General features: G+C 49.6%; 1 protein-coding gene across 1 annotated transcript in view; it reads right to left on the bottom strand.

Annotated features, from left to right (window-relative positions):
• Positions 1-21,364, bottom strand: part of PLXNA4 (plexin A4) — a 497,799-nt gene that overhangs the window by 41,738 nt on the left and 434,697 nt on the right. Inside the window, exons 14-20 of the mRNA XM_007953478.2 lie at positions 19,530-19,666; positions 18,643-18,807; positions 10,099-10,192; positions 9,383-9,622; positions 8,583-8,729; positions 7,630-7,864; positions 4,081-4,223 (exon numbers count right to left, since the gene is read on the bottom strand). Of these exons, the coding sequence (XP_007951669.1) occupies positions 4,081-4,223; positions 7,630-7,864; positions 8,583-8,729; positions 9,383-9,622; positions 10,099-10,192; positions 18,643-18,807; positions 19,530-19,666 (1,161 nt within the window). The remainder of the gene's footprint in view (positions 1-4,080; positions 4,224-7,629; positions 7,865-8,582; positions 8,730-9,382; positions 9,623-10,098; positions 10,193-18,642; positions 18,808-19,529; positions 19,667-21,364) is intronic.

Here is a 21,364-nt window from a genome sequence, read left to right as displayed (position 1 = left end):
TATGAACCTCCAATATGTGCATGATTAAACAGTAACGAGTTCACGACCTGCCTGGCCCCCTCCAGTGACTGCGTCCCCCGACACCTGCTGCATCCACACTGTACCCTGGGGTGCAGCAAGAGGCACATTCTCCCCACTTTATGAAAGGAAGGAGATGAATGAGAGTCTGCAAAGGAGAATCCGGAATGGTTGCCTTTCATGGCTTGCTACCCCAGCCCCCAGCAAATGCCACCAGAATAAGACTTTCTTTTCTCACCAGATGGTTCCCTAATTGAGGTGAAGTCTGTGCATATAACACTGGACAGTAGATTTTAATTATAACCCAACAGGTTAGAGCTTAGGAGCCAACGATAGGTTGAAATCATGAGTGCTTGATGGATGGTTTGCTCTACATTTTGAAAGAGCTGGTGAGTGCCTAGTGGCTGGGCAGCCATGTCCCCTAACACTTGGACTTTGCTCAGCTGGTGGAGAAAGAGAGGACCTGGTGGCCTGCTGTCCAGGACAGCTGAGACCACAGGAATCCTCCTTCTTCACTCATTTTCCCCTTCAGGCCAACCAGCTGGCAGGCATCTCAACTCAAAGGTGGCTCAAAGAGTTAGGAAACACAGCTTGAGATTAGTCAGCAGCCTCCTCAGAATGTTCCCATATTCAGAAAAGCAACAGGGCGAAACTCCTCTGGTGGCATATGATCTTGCATAGGAGCCTGGATGTCACATTGCTCTTGTCAGCTGCCGTGGAGTCGGCCCCTGACTCATGACAATCCCATACACAATGGAACAAAAAGCTGTCTAGTTCTGCGTCAGTTCCATGATCAGTTGTAGATCAGACCATTGTAATTCACAGGGTTTTCATAGCGTTTTTGGAAGCAAATCGCCAGGCCTTTCTTCCTAGTCTATTTCAGCTTGGAAGCGCTGCTGAAAGCTGTTCAGCAGCGGAGCAACACTCAAGCCTGCATTGACGGATGGGTGGTGGCCGCAGGTGAGGTGCACTGGTGAAAAATCGAATCTTGCAGGGAAGGGGAGAATTCTACCACGGAACCACCACTGCCTCTGGGATCTCACATAGCCCCAGGGTAATGTGGGAAGGTTAAGGGTTGATTTCTGTCTGCAGGCAATTAATGTGTTAATTTATTGGAAATAAAAAAGTTGCCATGTGACCTACTTCAGTCAGAGCCTGTGTCTGAGAATGAGCCACCTTGTGGGCTCCCGCTCAGGGAAACCAAGGACTCTGGTTTAATGCCTCCGTGAGCCGAAGGCTGGGATCAGAACATCTCCCTTGTTGATAAAGGGAATGAGAATAGAGAATACTCAGGCTTCAGGGGACATTTTAAGGTACGAGATGTGGAATGAGATCATACAATAGGACATGATGTGATTTATAATGTGGGCCACTGCAGTAGTTTGGGGGGGTGTTCGCCAAGAGGACATCTGGTGGGAGGTGGCTGTCCCCTAGCCTGCTCTAAAGTATTCAGGCAGCCTACAAGAGTGCCACCTTGGAAGTGTTCTTAGGACATCCAATTTAAAGTTAAATGCTTAACAGAAACCTACGTGGACCTGTTGTACACGGGGTCACTGAGTTGGAGCAGACTCAGTGGCACCTAACAACACAACTTGGACCTGGCATGTGGAGCTCATGAGAAAGGGAGGGTAACCTCACCACTCACCCTCTTGAATTTTGACTTCGATTATTCTCCGTCCTGCCTCTAGGGGCCCAGGGGGATGTTCACGACAATGTCCCTTTCTAGGACTGTCATGCCCACCTCACAGAGGGACACCCTAACTCATGTACACACATGTACACACACACAGATTTCTTTTTCCAACCATTCAACATTTGCATTTCTTCCACATGCTGGGTCCTGTATGAGAAGCTGTAAGTTCATGGTGACTTCATGAGGCCTGGTCCCTGACCCATGGCACAGTCTACACATATAATACCACACACACACACTCACATAAACCTGTACTCCCACACTTGAATACACACTCCCACAATACAGTCACACATATACTACATACACATACACACTTACACACATATTCACATACTGCATACACTCATACACACACTCGCACACAAGCACTCTCTCTCTCCCTCACACACACACACATCAAAAACACCCACACAGAATTATCTTCTCTTTCCACCCTTCCTGTGTCTCACTCCAACCTGGAACTTGCACACTCTTCAGTGGGCTAAGCATCCTGGTACCATGAAGTAGGTAAAAGAAAGAGAAAAATGAATGGGAATGAGAGGAGAAAGAGCCAGGAGAATGAGACCAGGAAATGGATAGAGGACAGTGCCATGATGCATACAGCATTGTCATGTGTATACGTAACCTATACACAGATACAGGTACACATGGGTATACATACATGTCTATGTGACCCATGTATGGTTACATGTACACACAGGTATATATACATGTATGTGTGACCCATGTATAGATACATGTACACAAGTACATTTAGGCATATACAGACATATGCATGACCTATGTACAGACACATGTGCACACTGGCATACACACATGCATACGTGACCCGTGCATGCACAAGTATACACATATGGACAAGAGAAAGAGCGGTATATCTGTGAATACATAGAGGCCACCACTTACAGCCTCTGGAGGTGCCCCTTGGTGCTGATCAGCTGGGAAGCCAGGAGGCCTCCTCCAGACAGGACCGCCCATGCCCTCCCTCACAGAAACACACACACACTCAACAACTAGGCATGGAGAAATACCTGTGAGCCCTGTGGGCCTGCTGTGTCCAGGCCGAGCTGCACGGCCTGCTCACTTCCTCGGGAGGCCCACGTGGGCATCCCCTTGGGATCAGTGTCTGGAAACCATGTGGCTCTCGTGCAGTGGGGCTGCTTTATTTCATGGGTACTGCAAACCTTCCTGTTAATCTTATTCTCCTCTGTGGCTTTGGCAGCAGATTTTGAATCCATCCTAATAAGAACCCTAAGGAGGGCTGCTAACGTGGCAGCCCAGAAGCACAAGGCCATGCACAGTCTGGTGGCCTCAAGTGCAGGCTCAGTACCCATGAGCTCGGCCTCGGTCTGCCCCTTAACTGCCGTGAGCCACTGGACAAGGACCCAACGTCTCTGGGCCTAGTTTCCTCACTTGTAAACTGGTGTGCCTACTTCAGAAGGTTCCTGAGAGGGTTCAATGAGTGAAAGTATGGAATGTGATTGAAACCAACCAATCTTAGGACTGTGCCTTGTGGTAATTATTTTGCCGTGGCGTGCTCACTTAGACGTTTCATTTTTCTCTAGCATGTCTCTGTTTTTATCAGCTTTTCCAAATCTCTTCTGGAACAAAGCGTGGTATGAATATATACATAAGCCAGAGACAAAGCTGGACAACAAGGGGATAAAATGTCCCAGAAACGAGGTCCCTTCTGGTCAGAAGACCAGGTGCTTTTGTCATTTACGCTGTCACCTCTCTGCCCAAAACATCACTTTTATCTTTGCCGCATGTATTTATTGAACGCCAACTAAGTGGTAAAATTCATGATAGCGTGGTTTTTTAAAACAAAAGGTGCATGGATCCCTAAAAATGTGCTTGACAGCTGTCTAGTTTCAGTGTATATGTGGAGTTTTTCTGAGGAAAGGGATGTCCATCCCATTCCACAGCCCCCTGAGACGAGGTACCGGCCTCCCACCTCTGCCCCTTGGGGACTGTGCTCACACTGGGATCTGCTTCATGTCTGAGGCTCCCAGGCTCAACTCATCTCCCTCAGAGGGCTGGGCTGGTGCTGGCAAGCTGGAAGGTCACGGGCAGGTGGCACTACCCACCCCCCTAGCCTCCCTCTGAACTCAGGGGCTGGACTTGATAGCTGTGGGCTAGTCTGTCTACCACCCTGAGGGTTAGTCTACCACCCTAGGGGCTGGTCTGGCTACCATGCTGGGGGCTGGTCTATCCACACCCTGGGGGGTGGTCTGCTACCCTGGGGACTGGTCTGTCTACATCCTGGGGGGTGATCTGTCTACTACCCTGGGGACTGGTCTGTCCACACGCTGGGGGCTGGTCTGGCTACCACCTTGGGAACTGGTCTGACTACCACCTCGTCTTACCTCAAGATCCCGGAGGACAGGGTGGTCTTCGATCCCTGGAAAGAGCACCCGCATGGTGTAGGTTCTGTAGTCCAAGAAGGGGATCCCGGCACCATCCAGGTCACTGGTCAGCTCATGGATGTCTGTCTGCAGCTCAGCAAACGCTGGTAGGAAGAGAAGGTGGGGAGCCGCTGGGGTGGGAGGGTACCTGCACTACCTCAACACAATGCTCTGCACCCTCACCCCTAGAGATGCGAGCTGAGTGGTGGGCTGCGGTGCAGGGATGGGGGTGGGGATGTTAAATACCTGGGACGAAGGACTTAGCGACTTAGCACGGGAGAGGACACAGCCTGGGGAAGTTGGCCTGGGGGCCAAATCCTTCCCAAAGGTGGATGGGGAAGGCCCCTCCACAGGCACGTGCTGCTGCTGGGCTCAGGAGGGGCTCCCTGTCTGAAGATGAAGGGCTTCAGGGCTAATGTGCTGGTGGTGGGGCAGGGGACGGAGGAGGAGATGGGAGAGGGGCTCCTGTGGCACAGGTCTGCCCCCTTCCCTTTGTCACCAGGTCATCCTGGTTCTGTCTGTGTTTTACCCTGAGTTTCCTCATAAGTGTCCAATAAAGGAAAGACATCTGAGGGCCCATTTATGGGCCCTGTGGCTCACTGGAGTCTCACACTTCCTGGTGGGCTCAGACGGAGGCCTGCCCCTGATAGATCTCTTCCCGTAAGTATCCAGGTGTATCTGTCCTGCCTTCCTCAAGGAGGTGAGTTATGATCTGCAAGAGGGGACTGCTGTCTGTGGTGTCAACTGGCAGACACAGAGCTGCGAGACACCAGCTGGGCCCAGGGAGAGCCCAGCAGGTGCCCAGGGTGGTTGCCAGGGCGAAGCTGTTATCACACTCATTATGGGCACAGTCGCCACCAGGGTCTGCCCTGAGAGGTACTTAGAGGTAGTGCCACCTGCCCTCCTCCCGTGCTCCTTCACCCCCTGCATCTTTCTCCTCATGTACATGCACACACACACACACACACACGCGTGCACATATGATAACCAGGACGGATCAACACACCTTGGCAAAGACGAACAGCCAGTGGGCATGTCCTAGACAGTATTGCTTTCCAGCTATATTTTCCAGGAGAAAAGACTCTGTGGGCTCTGAAGGGATTCCCAGGCCCAGCATGGCACCACTGCCCCGGGAGGTGGTGGCCGCCCCAGGCCACCCTTGCTGAGGAGGTTAGTGGCTGCCACAGACATACCTCCCCATAAAGCGCTGGCTTCAGCTGGGGCCTGGGGTTCTGAGGCAGCTCGGTGGTCCTGTGCTATGGGACAGCAGTGCTCTTGTTGGAGGGAGAAAAGGGGGTGCTCTTTGACACCACGACAGGGTGCCTCAAAGCTCTCCCTGACTCTTTTCCCCAGTCCTCCCTCACCTCTGTCCTGGCCATCCTGACACAGGTGTCCGTGGGATGTGATGTGAGGCCTGAGGTGACAAAGCCTGATGCATCCGTGTGGAACTTACACCAATGTGTGTGCTTGTATGTGAGTGTGCATATGAACGTATATGTAAGTGTATGTTTGAGTGCATTGTGTGTGAAGGTATGACTGTGTGCATGTGCCTGTGTGTGAATAAGGGTGTACATGTGTATACATATGTGTGCATGGCTATGTGAGGGTGAATTTTGTGTACATATATGTGCACATGCATGAGCAGTAATGTGGGTAAATGTGTCAACATGGGTATGGATGTGTGGGTGTGCATTTGTGTTTAAGTGTGTATACATGCACATGTTACTATTTCAGAAGGTCAGGCTGGTGAAGGCCCTGGCTGGGTCTCATCAGAGCTGTGTGGGGTGCCCTGCTGGCTGGTTGCAGAGACTCTGAGAAGCCACTTCCCTGCCCCCTCCGCCTGGTCCCACTCTGCCCCATGCGCCCTGGGCACCCTGGAAAGTGACGTCATGGCTGATCCTGTGTGTCTCTGTGTAAGCCTCCCTCTTCCCAGGTGGGGACCTTCCTCCAGCCAGCACCCAGACTTTCTGCTGACTCCCAGGCAGGATGCCTGACTGCCTGCTAACACTCCCTTCTCTGGAATGTTCCAAGGGACCTGCTCCACACCCCTTCGTGCCCCTCCCAGCTGGTGCTCAGCGAGTGGGGAGGAGGAGGACAGAGTTGGCTCTTTACTGGTCTGCAGCTTTCCGTAAGCCACCCAGAGCCTCCAACATTCAAAGCCATGCACCTGCCACACATAAAAGAGCTTCTAATCACTACATCTAATTAGAGGGAAGAGTACATTGCGAAGAAAAAAATTAAGCAGCGTAAATATGATAAAAGGCAGTAATTAACAGTCCCACAAGGCGGATGCTGTGTTGACAGCTGAAGGAGGCAGAGAGGGACGGAATGGATCCACTTCCCCAGCCAACAGCCCAGCTTCCTGGGTGGGGGATGCAGCCCAAGTACAGTGGACTGACTTTGTGTGTGAATCTGCAGCAAGAGTGCCTGGAGAGTTCCAGGGTGACACGGGGAACCACGTCCTGGGGCACACAAGCACCTGACCCCTCCATTTCCTTCGTGGATCTAGGGCAGCTGATCTCATTTCCTTCACAGTTGTATTTGTAACTTTTTAAGTACAAGGTGGGAAGCGTTCTTCCTTGTGGGGCTCAGATCTCAGATCAGCACTACGGCCTGGCCTTCCTGCTCAGGAACAGAGCTGAAGATACACATGTCAAGGTACTCAGGTCTGCCCTGGAGTCGGGCACAAGGCCCCTCAGCCAGGATGCCAGGCCTGGGAGTGGATGTAGGGGGCAAAAAGTGACCTGGTTTGCCAAGGGAAAGGAGGGAAGGGACATCTGGAGGGAGAGGAGCTTGGGCATCCCCAGGTGTTGCCAAGATTAAGACCTGTAGGACGTGGTCCAGAGCACGGGCTCAGAGACTAGAGTTAAACACACACACATGCGCACGCACACACAATCTCACTTAGTCACTCATACCCACTCAGCCCTACACCGCCCCACGCCACTGCGCCTGCTACTTTGTGTGAATGACACATACACACACTCACTCACACCCACTCATACACATCCTATCTGTCCCCACACCCACTCAATACACTCTTACACACTCACCACACTCACCACACTCACACAGTGCTCATACACCCACACTCATACCCATATTCAACTCTCTCATATTTCCACCCCCTCAGACTCACATACACAGACACACACACTCACATTCCTACACACACACACCACATTCACTCACACTCATCCATACTCATGACACACATCCTAACACTCCCACACACCACAATCACACCCTCACCTATGCTCACAACCCACATCATTAACTCACACCATTACACCCACACCCATGGGGACACACACATATTCTCACAAACTCTCACACTCATATTCACACACATGCACACACACTGACACCCTGACACACACATACTCACACTCACTCACACTCTGACAGCCATGCTCATACACATTCACTCACCTTCTCACACACTCTCACCCCACACACCGGCTCACTCACACCCCAGCCTGCAGCGTGGCATCACTTGGCCGCTCGTACCTTCCTTGCACTCCAGCGCCACGCGGGACTCCAGGTTGTCCATCTGCATCTGCAGCCGCTTCAGTGTGAGGTCACTCTCCCGGGATTTGCGCTTGTAGGCGATGAGCACGGCCACGATGAAGACGATGAGGAGGCCACCGGCGACTGCGATGCTGATGATGGCGGGCAGGCTGAGTGGGCTGTCGGGGGCGATGTACACCAGGCCCGGGGAGTATTCCATGCCGCCGACTCGGGCCTGGGGACACACGGACGGAGGAGGTGGATGAGGGCCAAGCAACTGGGGGCCGGGCGGGAGGAGGGGATGCTGGCAGTGAGCAGAGCCACATTCAGTGGAAAAGCAGACACAGGGTGCAAGGGCCTTGACAGCCTATACCTGGAGAATTGCTCCTCTGAGGTAAGATCCCCCACACATACCCCGTGGCTGCCTCACACAGAAACAACACACACTGGGATGAAACCAGCCCTAGGACATCAGGGACTGGCCCCCAACACACATCCTCCCGGTCCAGAAGTGACAGAGGCAGAGAGCTTGATGTGTGGCCCTTTGCAGGCCACCAGCAGCCTCACTGTGAGAGCTCGCTTGCCTACAGCAGATGGTTTCCCACATCATGAAATGTCCCGCGTGGCCCTGGAGTGCAAGGAAGGTATGAGCAGCCAAGTGATGCCATGCTGGAGGCTGGGGTGTGAGTGAGCAAGTGTGTGGGGTGAAAGTGTGTGAGAAGGTGAGTGAGTGTGTATGACACTTAGTGTAGTGACATCCAGTATGGAGAGAATGACCGTGCAGCAAAGAGAAACTCAGAAGGGGGTAGGGAGAAGGAGTTAGGGTGGCGAGTAGCTAGGAAGAGTGTGTGGAACAGCCTGAATTCCACCTTGCAGAGCCCTGGTGGCCCAGCAGACACGGGCACCTGAAACCTGCATCCCAGGACCACTGCGCCCCAGCCCGCCAGCCTCACCATCACTTTGTGCCGTCCGATGAGGTTGGGGGACTCGCAGAGCAACTGCACGTCTGACACGGTCACTGTGCACGGCTTCTCCCCGACCAGCACCGTGTAGTTCAGCTTCACATTGCCCCCAGCCACTGGCGGGATCAAGTTCTTGCCCTGCACCGACAGGAAAGCCCCCGTGCCCAGCCCAGGGTCAGGCCCCCAGCCACTGCCAGTGGCCCTGTCATCTACCAGAGGCCCCACCCTCCTGGGAAGCTGATAGAGAGAGAGGTTGCCTTCAGTAACCAGTCCTAAAAATTCATGGCATGCCTCCTACCCTGCCCCCTGCCTCCCAGTCAGAAGCCACTAACTCATCCAGGTGCTCTTTTCAGCTCATCTCAAAGACACCCTTACAACCTTGCTTAACACACTTTCAGTCACTGTCAGTCCATCCAAACTGGCTCATGAGTTCAAACTAATTTGTGGTCCATGCTCTGAAGGGACTCTATGCTCTGTTTGCACGGGATGACACAGGAGGGAATGCCCTATGACCTGTGACCTGAGCCTGGATTCCAGGGATTACCAAAGCTGGGTGTCATCTGGCCAGGGTGCCTCTGGCTGCCCTGGTCATGGCTGTAGAGAGAGTTTTTTCCCACTTCCCACTCAGAGGCTATGCTCATTTGTGCTATGCTAGCTACCACACAATGTCAGCTAGGGACTCCAGTCAGGAGATCTGGTGGGGCTGGTGACTGGGGCCCCTCCTGTGACTGCAAAGCTCCCTTCCCCCTGCAGCGGCCTCCCCCTGCACCTCCCCACCTCGCCCTGCCCACCTTCAGGATGATGGGTGTGCCAGGCTTGAGCTCCAGGATTCCTGAGGGACCAAAGGCCTCAAACACTGGGTTGGGATAGTAGGTGAAGTTGGTCTTGTTGAGGATGAGCAGGGACTGGACATTGTCCAGGATGAAGCCAAACTCTTCGGGCCTCTCGGTCAGGTCAGACTGGTGGTCAGGCCCCAGAGAGAGGGCAGGGGCCTGGCATGTCATCTCGGTGGCATTCAGGACTTCACAGATCTGCAGAAGGAGGCAGAGGGCCACTGTGAGGCTCTGCAACAGATCTGCACACCCACAGCACTGGCGGGGGACCCGTCTCCAGGGTACAGCCAACACTGCATGCAATCTATAGGTGGGATCAAGAAGGATCCAGGTCCACACAACCTGGGCCCTCAAGGAAGCAGCTCAGCAGTGGCACCCACTTCTAGTTTCATCCCAAGCAGCTGCAGGGTGACCAGGGTATTGTTCAAGCCAGAAAGCAGCAGTGGGGGTCGAGGGGTGGAGGGGGAGCCCCTGAAGGGATTGTTCCTCCACACCCATCCCTCAAGGTGTGAAAATGCCCTGTTGTCTTCTCCCAGTCCCACCTCCCACCACTAGAGATGCTCACATGAGGCCATCAGTGGATGGGTGCCCCTCCGTAGCCCTTGGGAAGCTCACACCCTTTAGGAAAGTGACCCATGAGTGAGTGGCCCAGGCCCCAGGTGACCTGCACTCACGTTGATGTGCTCCTTCCCACCATGCTTGGCCCGGATTTGGGGATTCTGTATGAGGTCCAGGTGTGTTCCCCACACGGCGATGGGTGTGTTCCCACTGGCCAGGAAGAGAGAAGGAGGCATGAAAATCACTGGGGTAGGATTAGCAATGGCCTCAGTGACAATAATGATGGCAATGACCATCAACAGAATCACAACAATAAGGGTGTGAGTCCTGGGGACCAAGATAAGCTGATGGAATATAAAGGACATGTGTTCCCTACAGTCAAGGGGGAGACAGTGACGGCAGTGGTGCACTTGCAGGTAGACCTCAGGGAGGTCCATCCTTAGCACAGCCCTCTGGGCCCCCCAGGCCTCCTGCTTCTCCACAATCCCCTGTGTCTTTGCCCCAGGCCTCTCCAGTCTCAGGGGCCTTTCATTACCTGGTCTGGGCCTAACGGAAACCTTGCTCCAGACAGTTCCCATGGGTGGGGTGGAGTGGGGCAGGATCCCCCCCATCAGGGACAGAGTCCCTTCCTGAGAAGGACAGGAAAGACACACTACAAATGGCCACCTTGGAGACTTCCAGCTGGCTGAGGCCTGGGGCCTTAGGATCCCCTTTGGAAAGACAGGTGTGGGGTGCTCAGGGGCTCCAACTCCTCTAATGGTGAGGGGACAAGAGACAGTCTGTGTGAAGCCTTCCACAGGACCTGAGATGCCATTTTCCTACCCTTAGGGCAGCTGGGAAGGTAGCGGGGGGGAGGGAGCCCCATAGGTTGCATCTTCCTTGGGGGTTACACAAAGGAAATCGAGAAATGGCCTTCTCCAGTCCAGGGGATGTCTTCGAGGAGAATCTTTCTCCCAGAAACAGGGTTCAGCAACTCACTGATAAACTTGCTGGGTCTAGAGAATCCTTAACCTTATGTTCATTTCCACCCACCCATTCATCCACCCATTGCCTATCTTTATACTCCTAGCTATGCTCCGATGCACACCCAAACACACACATACATACACATGCATGCAGACACATACACACATATACATGTACATATTCACATGAACACATGCACACATACACATGCATGCACAAAGACACATTCACAAAAACACACACATGCACACAGACAATGCACATACACACACATGTGCACAGACATACATGCATAAGGACACATGTACACATGTACACATACACACAGACACATAATACACACATACATGCACAAAGACACATGCTTATATACCTACCCATGCACACAGACATATACACATACACTCAATGTACATACACACACAAAACACAGACACAAACCCATGCACGCATACACATATATACACAAAGGAAGATTCTGGTGACTACTCCCAGAGGCATCCTTTGGCTTGTGCAGTGTTGGAGAGGAGTCCCTCTCCCTGTCTCCTCAACCACTGCAGTGCTGTGAATTGCTTAATATGGCCCTTCCAGCCATCATCCTCCATTTTGTGATGTATTGTAAATCCTAATCCCTATGCCTGTTTAGGGTGGGATGCATCTTGAGTCCCACCTTCCTGGAGGGTGTGACTCAAGTCACCACTCATTTTGTGATATATTGTAAATCCTATCCTCTATGCCTGTTTCCACCACTTGTCTGTTAGTTTGCAATACTGTGGTGGTTTGTGTGTTGCTGTGAGGCTGGAGGCTATGCCACCGGTATTTCAAATACCAGCAGGGTTACCCATGGTAGACAGATTTCAGTGGAGCTTCCAGACTAAGAAGGACTCAGAAGAAAGAAGGGGCCATCCACTTCTCAAAAAATTGGCCAGTGAAAACCTTATGAATAGCAGTGAAACACTGTCTGATATATTACTGGAAAACTTTATGAGTAGTCCTGAAACATTGCTCAACATGGTGCCAGAAGATGAGCCCCTCAGGTTGGAAGGCACTCAAAATACAACTGGGGAAGAGTTGCCTCCTCAGAGTAGAGTCAGCTTTAATGATGTGGATGGAGTAAAGTTTTCAGGACCTCCATTTGCTGATGTGGCATAACTCAAAATGAGAAGAAATTAATAATTGGAACATGGAATATATGAAGTATGAATGTAGGAAAATTGGAAGCTGTAAAAATTGAAATGGAAATTGATATCCTAGTGATTAGTGAGCTAAAATGGACTGTTCTTGGCTATTTGAATCAGACAACCATATGATTTATTATGCCAGGAATGACAAATTGAAAAGGAATGGTGTGGCATTCATTGTCATAAAAAAAATGTTTAAGATCTATCCTGAAGTACAATGCTGTCAGTGATAGGATAATATCCATATGCCTATAAGGAAGACCAGTTAATACTACTGTTATTCAAATTTACACACCAACCACCAAAGCCAAAGATGAGGAAATTAAAGATTTTTACCAACTTCTACAGTCTGAAATTGACCAGACATGCAACCAAGATGGGTTGATTATCACTGGTGACTGGAATGCAAAAGTTGGAAACAAAGAGGAATCACCAGTAGCTGGAAATATAGCCTTGAGGATAGAAATGATGCTGGTGATCACATGGTAGAATTTTGCAAGAGCAATGACTTATTCATTGCAAACACCCTTTTTTCAACAACATAAATGGCAACTATACATGTGGACTTCACCAGATGGAGTGTACAGGAATCAGATCAACCACATTTGTGGAAAGAGGTGATGGAGAAGCTCAGTATCTTCAGTCAAAACAAGGCCAGGAGCTGATTGTGGAACAGACCATCAACTGCTCAAATGCAAGTTCAAGATGAAGCTGAAGACAATTAAAACAAGTCCATGACACCCAAAATATGACCTTCATTATATCCCTCCTGAATTTAGAGACCATCTAAAGAATAGATTTGATGCACTGAACACCAATGACCAAAAACCAGAGGAATTGTGGGATGACATCAAGAACATCATCCATGAAGAAAGCAAAAGCTCATTAAAAAGACAGGAAAGGAAGAAAAGACCAGAATGGATGTCTGATGAAATTCTGAAACTTGTCCTTGAATAGAAAGTAACTGAAGCAAATGGAAGAAATGACAAGATAAAAGAGCTGAACAGATTTCAAAGAGCAGCTTGAGAACACAAAGTCAATTATTATAATTAAATGTGCAAAGACCTGGAATTAGAAAACTGAAGGAGAACATACTCAGTACTTCTCAAGCTGAAAGAACTGAAGAAAAAATTCAAGCCTCAAGTTGCAATATTGAAAGATTCTGTGGGCAAAATATTCAATGATAGCAGAAACATCAAAAGAAGATGGAAGGAATACACAGATTCACTGTACCAAAAAGAATTGGTCAATGTTCATCCATTTCAGGAGGTGGCATATGATCAAGAATCAATGGTATTAAAGGAAGACATCAAAGCTGAACTGAAGGAATTGGTGAAGAACAAGGCTCCAGGAATTGACAGAATGCTCACTGAGATATTTCAACAAACATGCTGTGCTGGAGGCACTCATTCATCTATGCAAAAAAATTTGGAAGACAGCTACCTGGGCAACTGACTGGAAGAAATCCACATTTGTACCCATTCCAGAGAAGGCGCTCCCACAGAATGTGGAAATTACCTAACAATATCATTAATACTGCATGCAAGTAAAATCTTGCTGGAGATAATTCAAAAATAGTTGCAGCAGTATGTTGACAGAGAACTTCCAGAAATGGAAGCTGGATTCAGAAGAGGACGTGGAATGAGGCATATCATTGCTGATGTCAGATGGATCTTGGCTGAAAACAAAGAATACCAGAAAGATGTTTATTTGTGTTTTATTGACTATGCAAAAGCATTTGACTATGTGGATCATAATAAATTATGGATAACATTGAGAAGAATGGGAATTCCCGAACCCTTAATTGTGCTCATGAGGAACCTGTACACAGACCAGGAGAATGTCATTCAAACAGAACAAGGGGACACTGCATGGTTTAAAATCAAGAAAGGAGTGCATCAGGGTTGTATCCTTTCACCATGCTTATTCAATCTGTATGCTGAGCAAATAATCTGAGAAGCTGGACTACATGAATAGGAACATGGTATCAGGATTGGAGAAAGACTCATTTACAATCTGCAATATGCAGACAATACAACTTTGTTTGCTGAAAGTGAAGATGACTTGAAGCACTTATTGATGAAGATTAAAGACACCAGTCTGCAGTATGGATTACATACATCTCAATATGAGGAAAATGAAAATCCTCACAACTGGATCCATAAGCAGCGTCACGATGAATGGAGAAGAGATCAAAGCTGTAAAAGATTTCATATTACTTGGTTCCACAATCAACACCAATGGAAACAGCAGTCAAGAAATCAAAAGACATATTGCACTGGGGAAATCTGCTACAAAAGACCTCTTTAAGGTGCTGAAGAGCAAATATGCCTTTTTGAAGACTAAGGTACTCCTAACCCAAGCCGTGGTATTTTCAATCGCCTCATATGCCTGTGAAGGCTGGACAATGAATAAGGAAGACTGAAGAAGATTTGATGCTTTTGAGTTGTGGTGTGGGTGAAGAATAGTGAAAGTGCCATGAACTGCCAGAAGACTTAACAATTCTGTCCTGGAACAAGTGCAGCTGGAATGCTCCTTGGAAGTGAAAATGGCCAGACTTCGTCTCCCCTACTTTGGTCATGTTGTCACAAGGGACCATTCTCTGGAGAAGGATATCATGCTTAGTAAAATGGAGGGTCAATGAAAAAGGGGAAGGCCCTCAATGAGATGGATTGACACAGTGGCTGCAATGATGGGCTCAGGTATAGCAAGGATTGTGAGGCTGGCACAGGACCGGCTAGTGTTTTGTTCTGTTGGACATGGTGTCATTATGGGTTGGAGCCAACTGGACGGGCACTTAACAATACAACTAAATGCCTGTTTAGGGTAGGATGCATCTTGAGTCCCACTTGCTGGAAGGTGTGATTCAAGTTACCATCCTCAGCTTCCATGAGAACATATATAGAATGTTCTGGGAAAGTTCACTCTCTCTTGCTCTGGTTCTGTGTTGGGTTCATTATTATCTCACCCTTGGACTTTAGACAGCAGCCATCATTGGACTTGCCTATTTGGATTCATCAACCCCTGCAACCACGTGAGCTCAGACAATCCTCCAGACCTACCACAGACCTGGGATTTGCCAGCCTGCTCACCTCCTAGCCTCCACTACCACCACATGAGCTGTTTCCTTGAGAGTTTATGAGTTCTGTGAGACTACAAACTACTGCAAACTACAGAACCCGAACACGGGAGGGAGATTACTGAAAGGGAGAGGAGGATTTAATGTCAGAGAAGATAGAGTGGCATGGCAGTTTGGAAAAGCTGGACATTTGTGACATCTTTTACCTCCACCTCATAGGGGCTGGCCTTGTGGTAATCTTTCTAAAATAAATTACTCAAGCCACCATTGACCCCACAAACCTGTATCAAGGGCCCTGTCACTGCTTATCAGCCAGATCAATGCTCTACGCTGTCTGTAAGCAATGTAAAGCCATGCATGATGCAAAACCCACCCCATTCTCTGACTTTAACTAAATAAACACACCATTTTATATTGAATATGCCATGGGCTGCGAGAATAATGAACAAATCTGTCTTGGAAGAAAGACAGCCAGAATTCTCCTTAGAAGGATGGCAGGACTTTGCCTCATGTACTTTGAACAGACATGTCATCATGAGGGACCAATCTCAGGAGAGGGACATCATGCTTGGTAAAGTAGAGGGTCAGTGAAAAAGAAGAACCGCAACAAGATGGATTGACACAGTGGCTGTGACAATGGACTCAAACATAGCAATGGCTATGAGGATGGTGCAGGACTGGGCAATGTTTTGTTTTGTTGTACATGGGTCACTATGAATCAGAACCTACGTAACAGCACCTAACAACAACAACAAACATGCCGGACCTGGCTGGCCATCCCAGACAGGTCTCTAGCCTCCCTGTGGATGGAGTATGGCTGAGGGTCAGCCTCAGAATGCTGGAGGCAGTCTTCATAGTTGGTGAGTTCTTCAGATAGTTGTATAGTTTGTTGATTGAGGCACAAGGGGCTAGACCAACTTCCTGGGCTTCCCAGGCCCCTGGTTCAAATCTTCATATAGCTCCTTACTGACTATTTTTCCTTGTCTGTGCCCTAAATTCCTTATCCAGTTCAAGGTCAAGGCTAAGCTTCCATGGCTTGGGCCTCCCAGAAGAAGGGCTGAGAACAACCAAATGTGCATCTGGCCGCCAAAGGCTGCCTTTCGTTTGGTATGGGTCAGCAAACCTTTTCATGTAAAAGTCTCGACAGTAAATATTTCAGGCTTTGTAGCCCATATGGTTCTCAGTTCTGCCCTTGTAGCTCAAAATAAGGCACACAGATATAAATAAACAGCCATGGCTGTGTTCTAATAAAACTTTATTTATACAAACAGGAGCTGGCTGGATTTGGCCCACAGTCTGTGCTGATCCCTCATTTTAAGGGTAGCTCTCTCAATGGGCTTTTCCTCCCCTGCCTTAGCCTGTGGAGACCTTGTTGATGCTCCCCATGCCCCTCCTGAGCTGAAGCCAACAGTGAGGAGGCCAATGGGGAGAACCCAGGACCTAGCAGACCTGAGTGGTCAGAGGGGACCACAGGGAGAAAGCTAAGCCAGGTCCTGCATTGTGTGTGTGCATGTTGCTTGATTCTCTCAGCTGCCTGTGAAGGGTTGACAGATGAGAAACCCGGACCCAGGGAGGTAAGTTCACTGCCATTATTCCTGGCCTGGTGCATGGTGGAGCTTGTTGACCTAAAGCCCTTGCTGCCATCTCCCAGCTGCCCCTGGTACATCGCCACGGGTCATGCTACCAGTACACCCTCTGCAGGGCCTTCCTGTTACTCTGTGTCTTCAGAGCCTGGAAACACTGACGCAGGCTATCTGCCGACAGCCCCACCCTGATGTGAGACACCCCCCACCCAATACAGTCCCAAAGGGCCAGGGTCATTAGGGTCCCAAGCAATCTGGTTGCTGAGAAATTCCTAGCGGGATAAAAGCTCATTACAGTATCATTCCAACCACAGAACATTCTAGAAAAAGCCAAAGTATAGAGACAGTGAAAAGATCAGTAGGTGCCAGGGGTTCAAGTGGGAGCCAGGGACGAACAGGTGGAGCATGGGGCATTTTCAGGGCAGTGAAATGATTTTGTATGATATGTGGCGGTGGACACATGACATTATGCATTTGTCAAAACCCACAAGACCATGTGACTCAAGAAGTGATCCTTTGATGTAACCCATGGACTTTAGTTAATAGTAATGGATCAACGTGGGTTCATCAATTGTACAAAACATACCACACAAATGTAAGATGTCAATAATAATGAAACTGTGTTGTGTTGGGGGTGGAGGGCTGGGGAAGGGTAAATGGGAACTCTCTGTACTTTCTGCACAGCTTTCCTGTAAACTAAAACTGCTCTAAAAAGTCAAAGCTCATTAATAAAAATGAAAAGAGAAGTCACGAAGAATATTGATCAAATAGACTAGGAGCCCAGAAAGACTTGCCCAAGTCAGCTACGAGTAGCTGAGCCAGAATCAGCAGCCCCAGCCCAAGAAGCTCTGACACCAGCATCAGATGCTTGGTCCTTGCCTTCTAGGATGTTCATATGGCTTTCATGTGGAGCACTGGGAAAGTAGGAGTGAAACTGGTTCCTGTCCTTGAGGAGTGTGCAGTAGAGGGATGGACAGAGGTAAGCAGGTAACTGGAGGTCATGAAAGGCCAGAGAAAGGGATGCCAGGAGGTTCCAGAAGCATGGAGGGTGGATCTGGGACACCAAGGGAGGCTTGCCTTCAGAGCAGGATAAGTTGGACGTGATCCTTCCACTTCTCCCACATCCCTCAGCTTGAAGGCAGATGGAAATTATTGCCCACTTTGGCCAAAAGTGGGAGCTCTGGTGGCATAGTGCCTAAGGTATTTGACTGCTAACCAGAAGGCTGGTGGTTCAAACCCACCAGTCACTCCTTGGAAGGAAGGTTGGGCAATCTACTTCCATAGTGATGTTGTTGTTGTTATGTGCCATCAAGTCAGACCTGACTCATAGCGACCCCTTCTTGGGTTTCCGAGGCAGTATCACTACAGAAGTAGATTGCCCAACCTTCCTTCTGAGGAGTGGCTTGTGGGTTGAACCCCCAGCCTTCCGGTTAACGGTCAATTGCCTTAGGCACTACACTACCAGAGCTCCTCAGAAATCCAAGGAGGGGTCGCTGTGAGTCAGATCTGACTTGATGGCAGTGAGTTTGGTTTGGTTTTTGGTTTTGACCAAAAGTGAGGTTTAGGGAGCAGGACTGTCCCCAACACCTGGTCACTGTGTGTGTGGGGGGGTGAGATCATGCCTTCAAGTGCACACTCTAACCCTCAGATGGAGGGTGGAGGCTCTTTTGGGTCAGAGCTTGGCCTCCAGGGCCAGGTCCTCCTCAGAGGTGCTCTTGGGGAGGTGGGAGCCTTGGGAGGAAGGGCTTCATATTTGGGAAACTCTCCAAACCAATCCCAGTTCATCAGCCCCCAAAGCAGGAGTGGGTGCCAGAACACTCCTTAGAAGTGAGGTCTGGGGGCCCCTCCTACCTGACAATGCTCCACTCGGGCTCGATCCGCACGATGGTGGGGTCCTCCACGTATTGGAAGAACAGGTCCTGGTGGATCCTGGCCCTGTCCACCTGCACCATCACCTTCATCTCCAGCACCTCCTCTGAGGATGTAGTGTTGCAGACGATGTAGGATGGGGATCGCCTGAGGGGAGGGAAGACGACGCTCTTGAGGAGGGACAGAGGGTGTTGTGGGTCAGCGCACCCCACATCTCTCTTCCTGTGTGTCAGCCCCTCGCGGACAATGGGTGAGTGAGGCCTCAGGTATGGAGCTCTGAGGATGGCTTACCCACGGCTCCTGGGCTGACTTGTCATGGTCCTCAACACAGCTCCCTTAGGAAAAACCTCTCTCTAGAGAACCCATTCAGCTGAAGGAGCATCTCCCACCACATCTCTAAGTGTCCACCCAGCCCTTCCTGCCACCTGCTATTTATCCCCTTGGTTCACACAGGCGTACTTCTGGGGCTTGTGGTGGCCCCGATGCAGCCTGGCCTAGCTGCCCCTCCAGGCTCCCAGGAGTCCCAGCTGGCTCTGCAGTGGACAAGAGGCTACCTCAGGTGAGGGGCTCCAGGAGATGCCAGTGTTCTGTGGAAGCCTGGGGCTCTGAGGAGTGAGGGATTTAGAGGCACCAAGATAAATGGAGGCCAAAAAATGATGCGGCCCAGCCAGGGGTGGTGTGCCTGCAGGCATCCATCCTGAGTCAGGCCAGCACAGGTATGGCCGGAAAGCCCTCTCCAAAGAAAAGGCACACTTTGGGAAGCCATCCTTTGGCAACTGGGGGCTGTGACTGCCAGGCCTGCCCTGGGATGATTACCTCTCTGATCTCCCCTCCCTTGAGCTGCGGTGAAGACCCACCAGGATGGTTACCTGTGGAAGAGGCAGGGTTGCTTCCCAAACATCACCACCACATTGCTGCCAGCATTCAGGTTGGTGCCTGTGATGGTCACTTGGGTGCCCCCCGACACGGGCCCCCGGCTGGGTTTCAGGTCAGAGAGAGTCAGTGTCTGTGTGGGAAAGGATGTTGTGTGAGACATGTCTGGACAGGTCAAGGTTTCTGGGTAGGCTGGAGACATCATCCACTCCCCTGAAGCTGCCTTCTAGAATTCAGGAATGGAGGCTTCCCAGAGAGCCTGTGTAGTTTTCTTAGGCTTGTTTAAGAAGCCATGTTCTAGACCTGAGAGCCGATATGTCTGTATTAGTAACAGTATACTTACTGGCTTTTAAGTGTCAGGCTTCATACATCTGTATCCAAATATTTACCCATGTGTCTATATGCCCTTGTATCATTTATGTATGTTAAAGTTATACATTAGACATACACATAAGTAATATAAGGATGTACCTTGGTGTCTGCAGGGGATTAGTTCCAGGACCAATCAGGGATATTGTGGTGGTTATGTTTGTGTGTCAATTTGTCTGGGCCTGGTTGAGTGGCTGGGCAGCTGGATGTAGTATTCCCCGTGATGAGACTGTTAATCAACTCCATGGTGGAATCTACTGGGAGCAGCTGAGTAGCTGCTTTTGGGATGTGGTCTGCTTCCTGTATATAAGGAGAAGCCTTGGGGATAGTCTCTAGCTTATGGCACGCTTGAACCCTGCATGTAGCCAAGTCGTTGTTCAGCAGCCTGCCATGCTCTGCCAGCCTGGGGACTTTTAATGGACTTGAATTAATGGCCTGCCACGTGATTTGGTAACATCGGGACTGTGCCTTTTTACTTGTCAACCTTGGGGGTTCTTAGCCTCAGCAGCCAACAGTTGTCTGAGTGAAGAAATGCCTCTAGCTCCAGTAGGCTGGGAGCAGGAGGCAGAGCTGGACCCCAAGGTTGAGGGGCTTTCACTCCACCCCTAGAGCCTGGCACTTTGAACTTGGACTTAAAGCCTTCAAACTGTAAGAATAAACTCCTGTTTGTTAAGGCCATCCCATTGGTGGTATATTCTTGTCAGAGCAGCACTAGGGAATCAGAACAGACATCAAAGGAGCAGACGCTCCAGTCCCTTATATACAGAGGTATAGGATTTACATAACCTACGAACATCCTCCTGCATACATTAAGTCATCTCTATATTACTTACAATACCCAACGCAATGTAAACGTCATGTTAACACCACTTAATGCTCTCTCAGTCTCTGAGGGATTTTTTTTTGACCATTTAATTCCTTTTCCCCCCCTTTGAATATTTTCAATCTGCAGTTGGTCGAACCTATGGATGGTTAAGGGTATGTGTCACTTGGCCAGGCTATGATTCTCAAGGGTTTGGCAGTTATGTAATGATGTGATGGCAGTTATGTAATGATGGGATTTGGCAGTTATGCAATGATAAAGTCATCCTCCATTTTCACATAGCATGATTTTTGCATGATGACCTGGTCTTTGGAACCTAACCATGTTGCCATGTTGCTAAGTGAGGAGTGGCTATATTATATGGAGTCCCTTCATGGTACAAACAGTTAATGCACTTGGCTGTTAACCAAAAGGTTGGAAGTTCAAGTCCATCCAGAGGCTTCTCAGAAGAAAGGGCTGGTAATCTACTTCCAAAAAAATCTGCCATTGAAAACTCTATGGAGCAGTTCTACCCTGACACACATGACGTCACCATGAGTCGGAGTCCATGTGACAACAACTTTTAATTTTTTAAAAAAAATCTATTACATTGAATTATATATGTATGTGTGTGTATGCATACACATATATAAGAAGCTG

Source organism: Orycteropus afer, unplaced genomic scaffold, assembly GCF_000298275.1.
Source record: "Orycteropus afer afer isolate SDZICR_OR568_19922 unplaced genomic scaffold, OryAfe1.0 scaffold00397, whole genome shotgun sequence".
Taxonomy (NCBI): domain Eukaryota; kingdom Metazoa; phylum Chordata; class Mammalia; order Tubulidentata; family Orycteropodidae; genus Orycteropus; species Orycteropus afer.
Note: the sequence above shows the minus strand (reverse complement) of the source record. Positions and strands in the feature narration are given on the sequence as shown.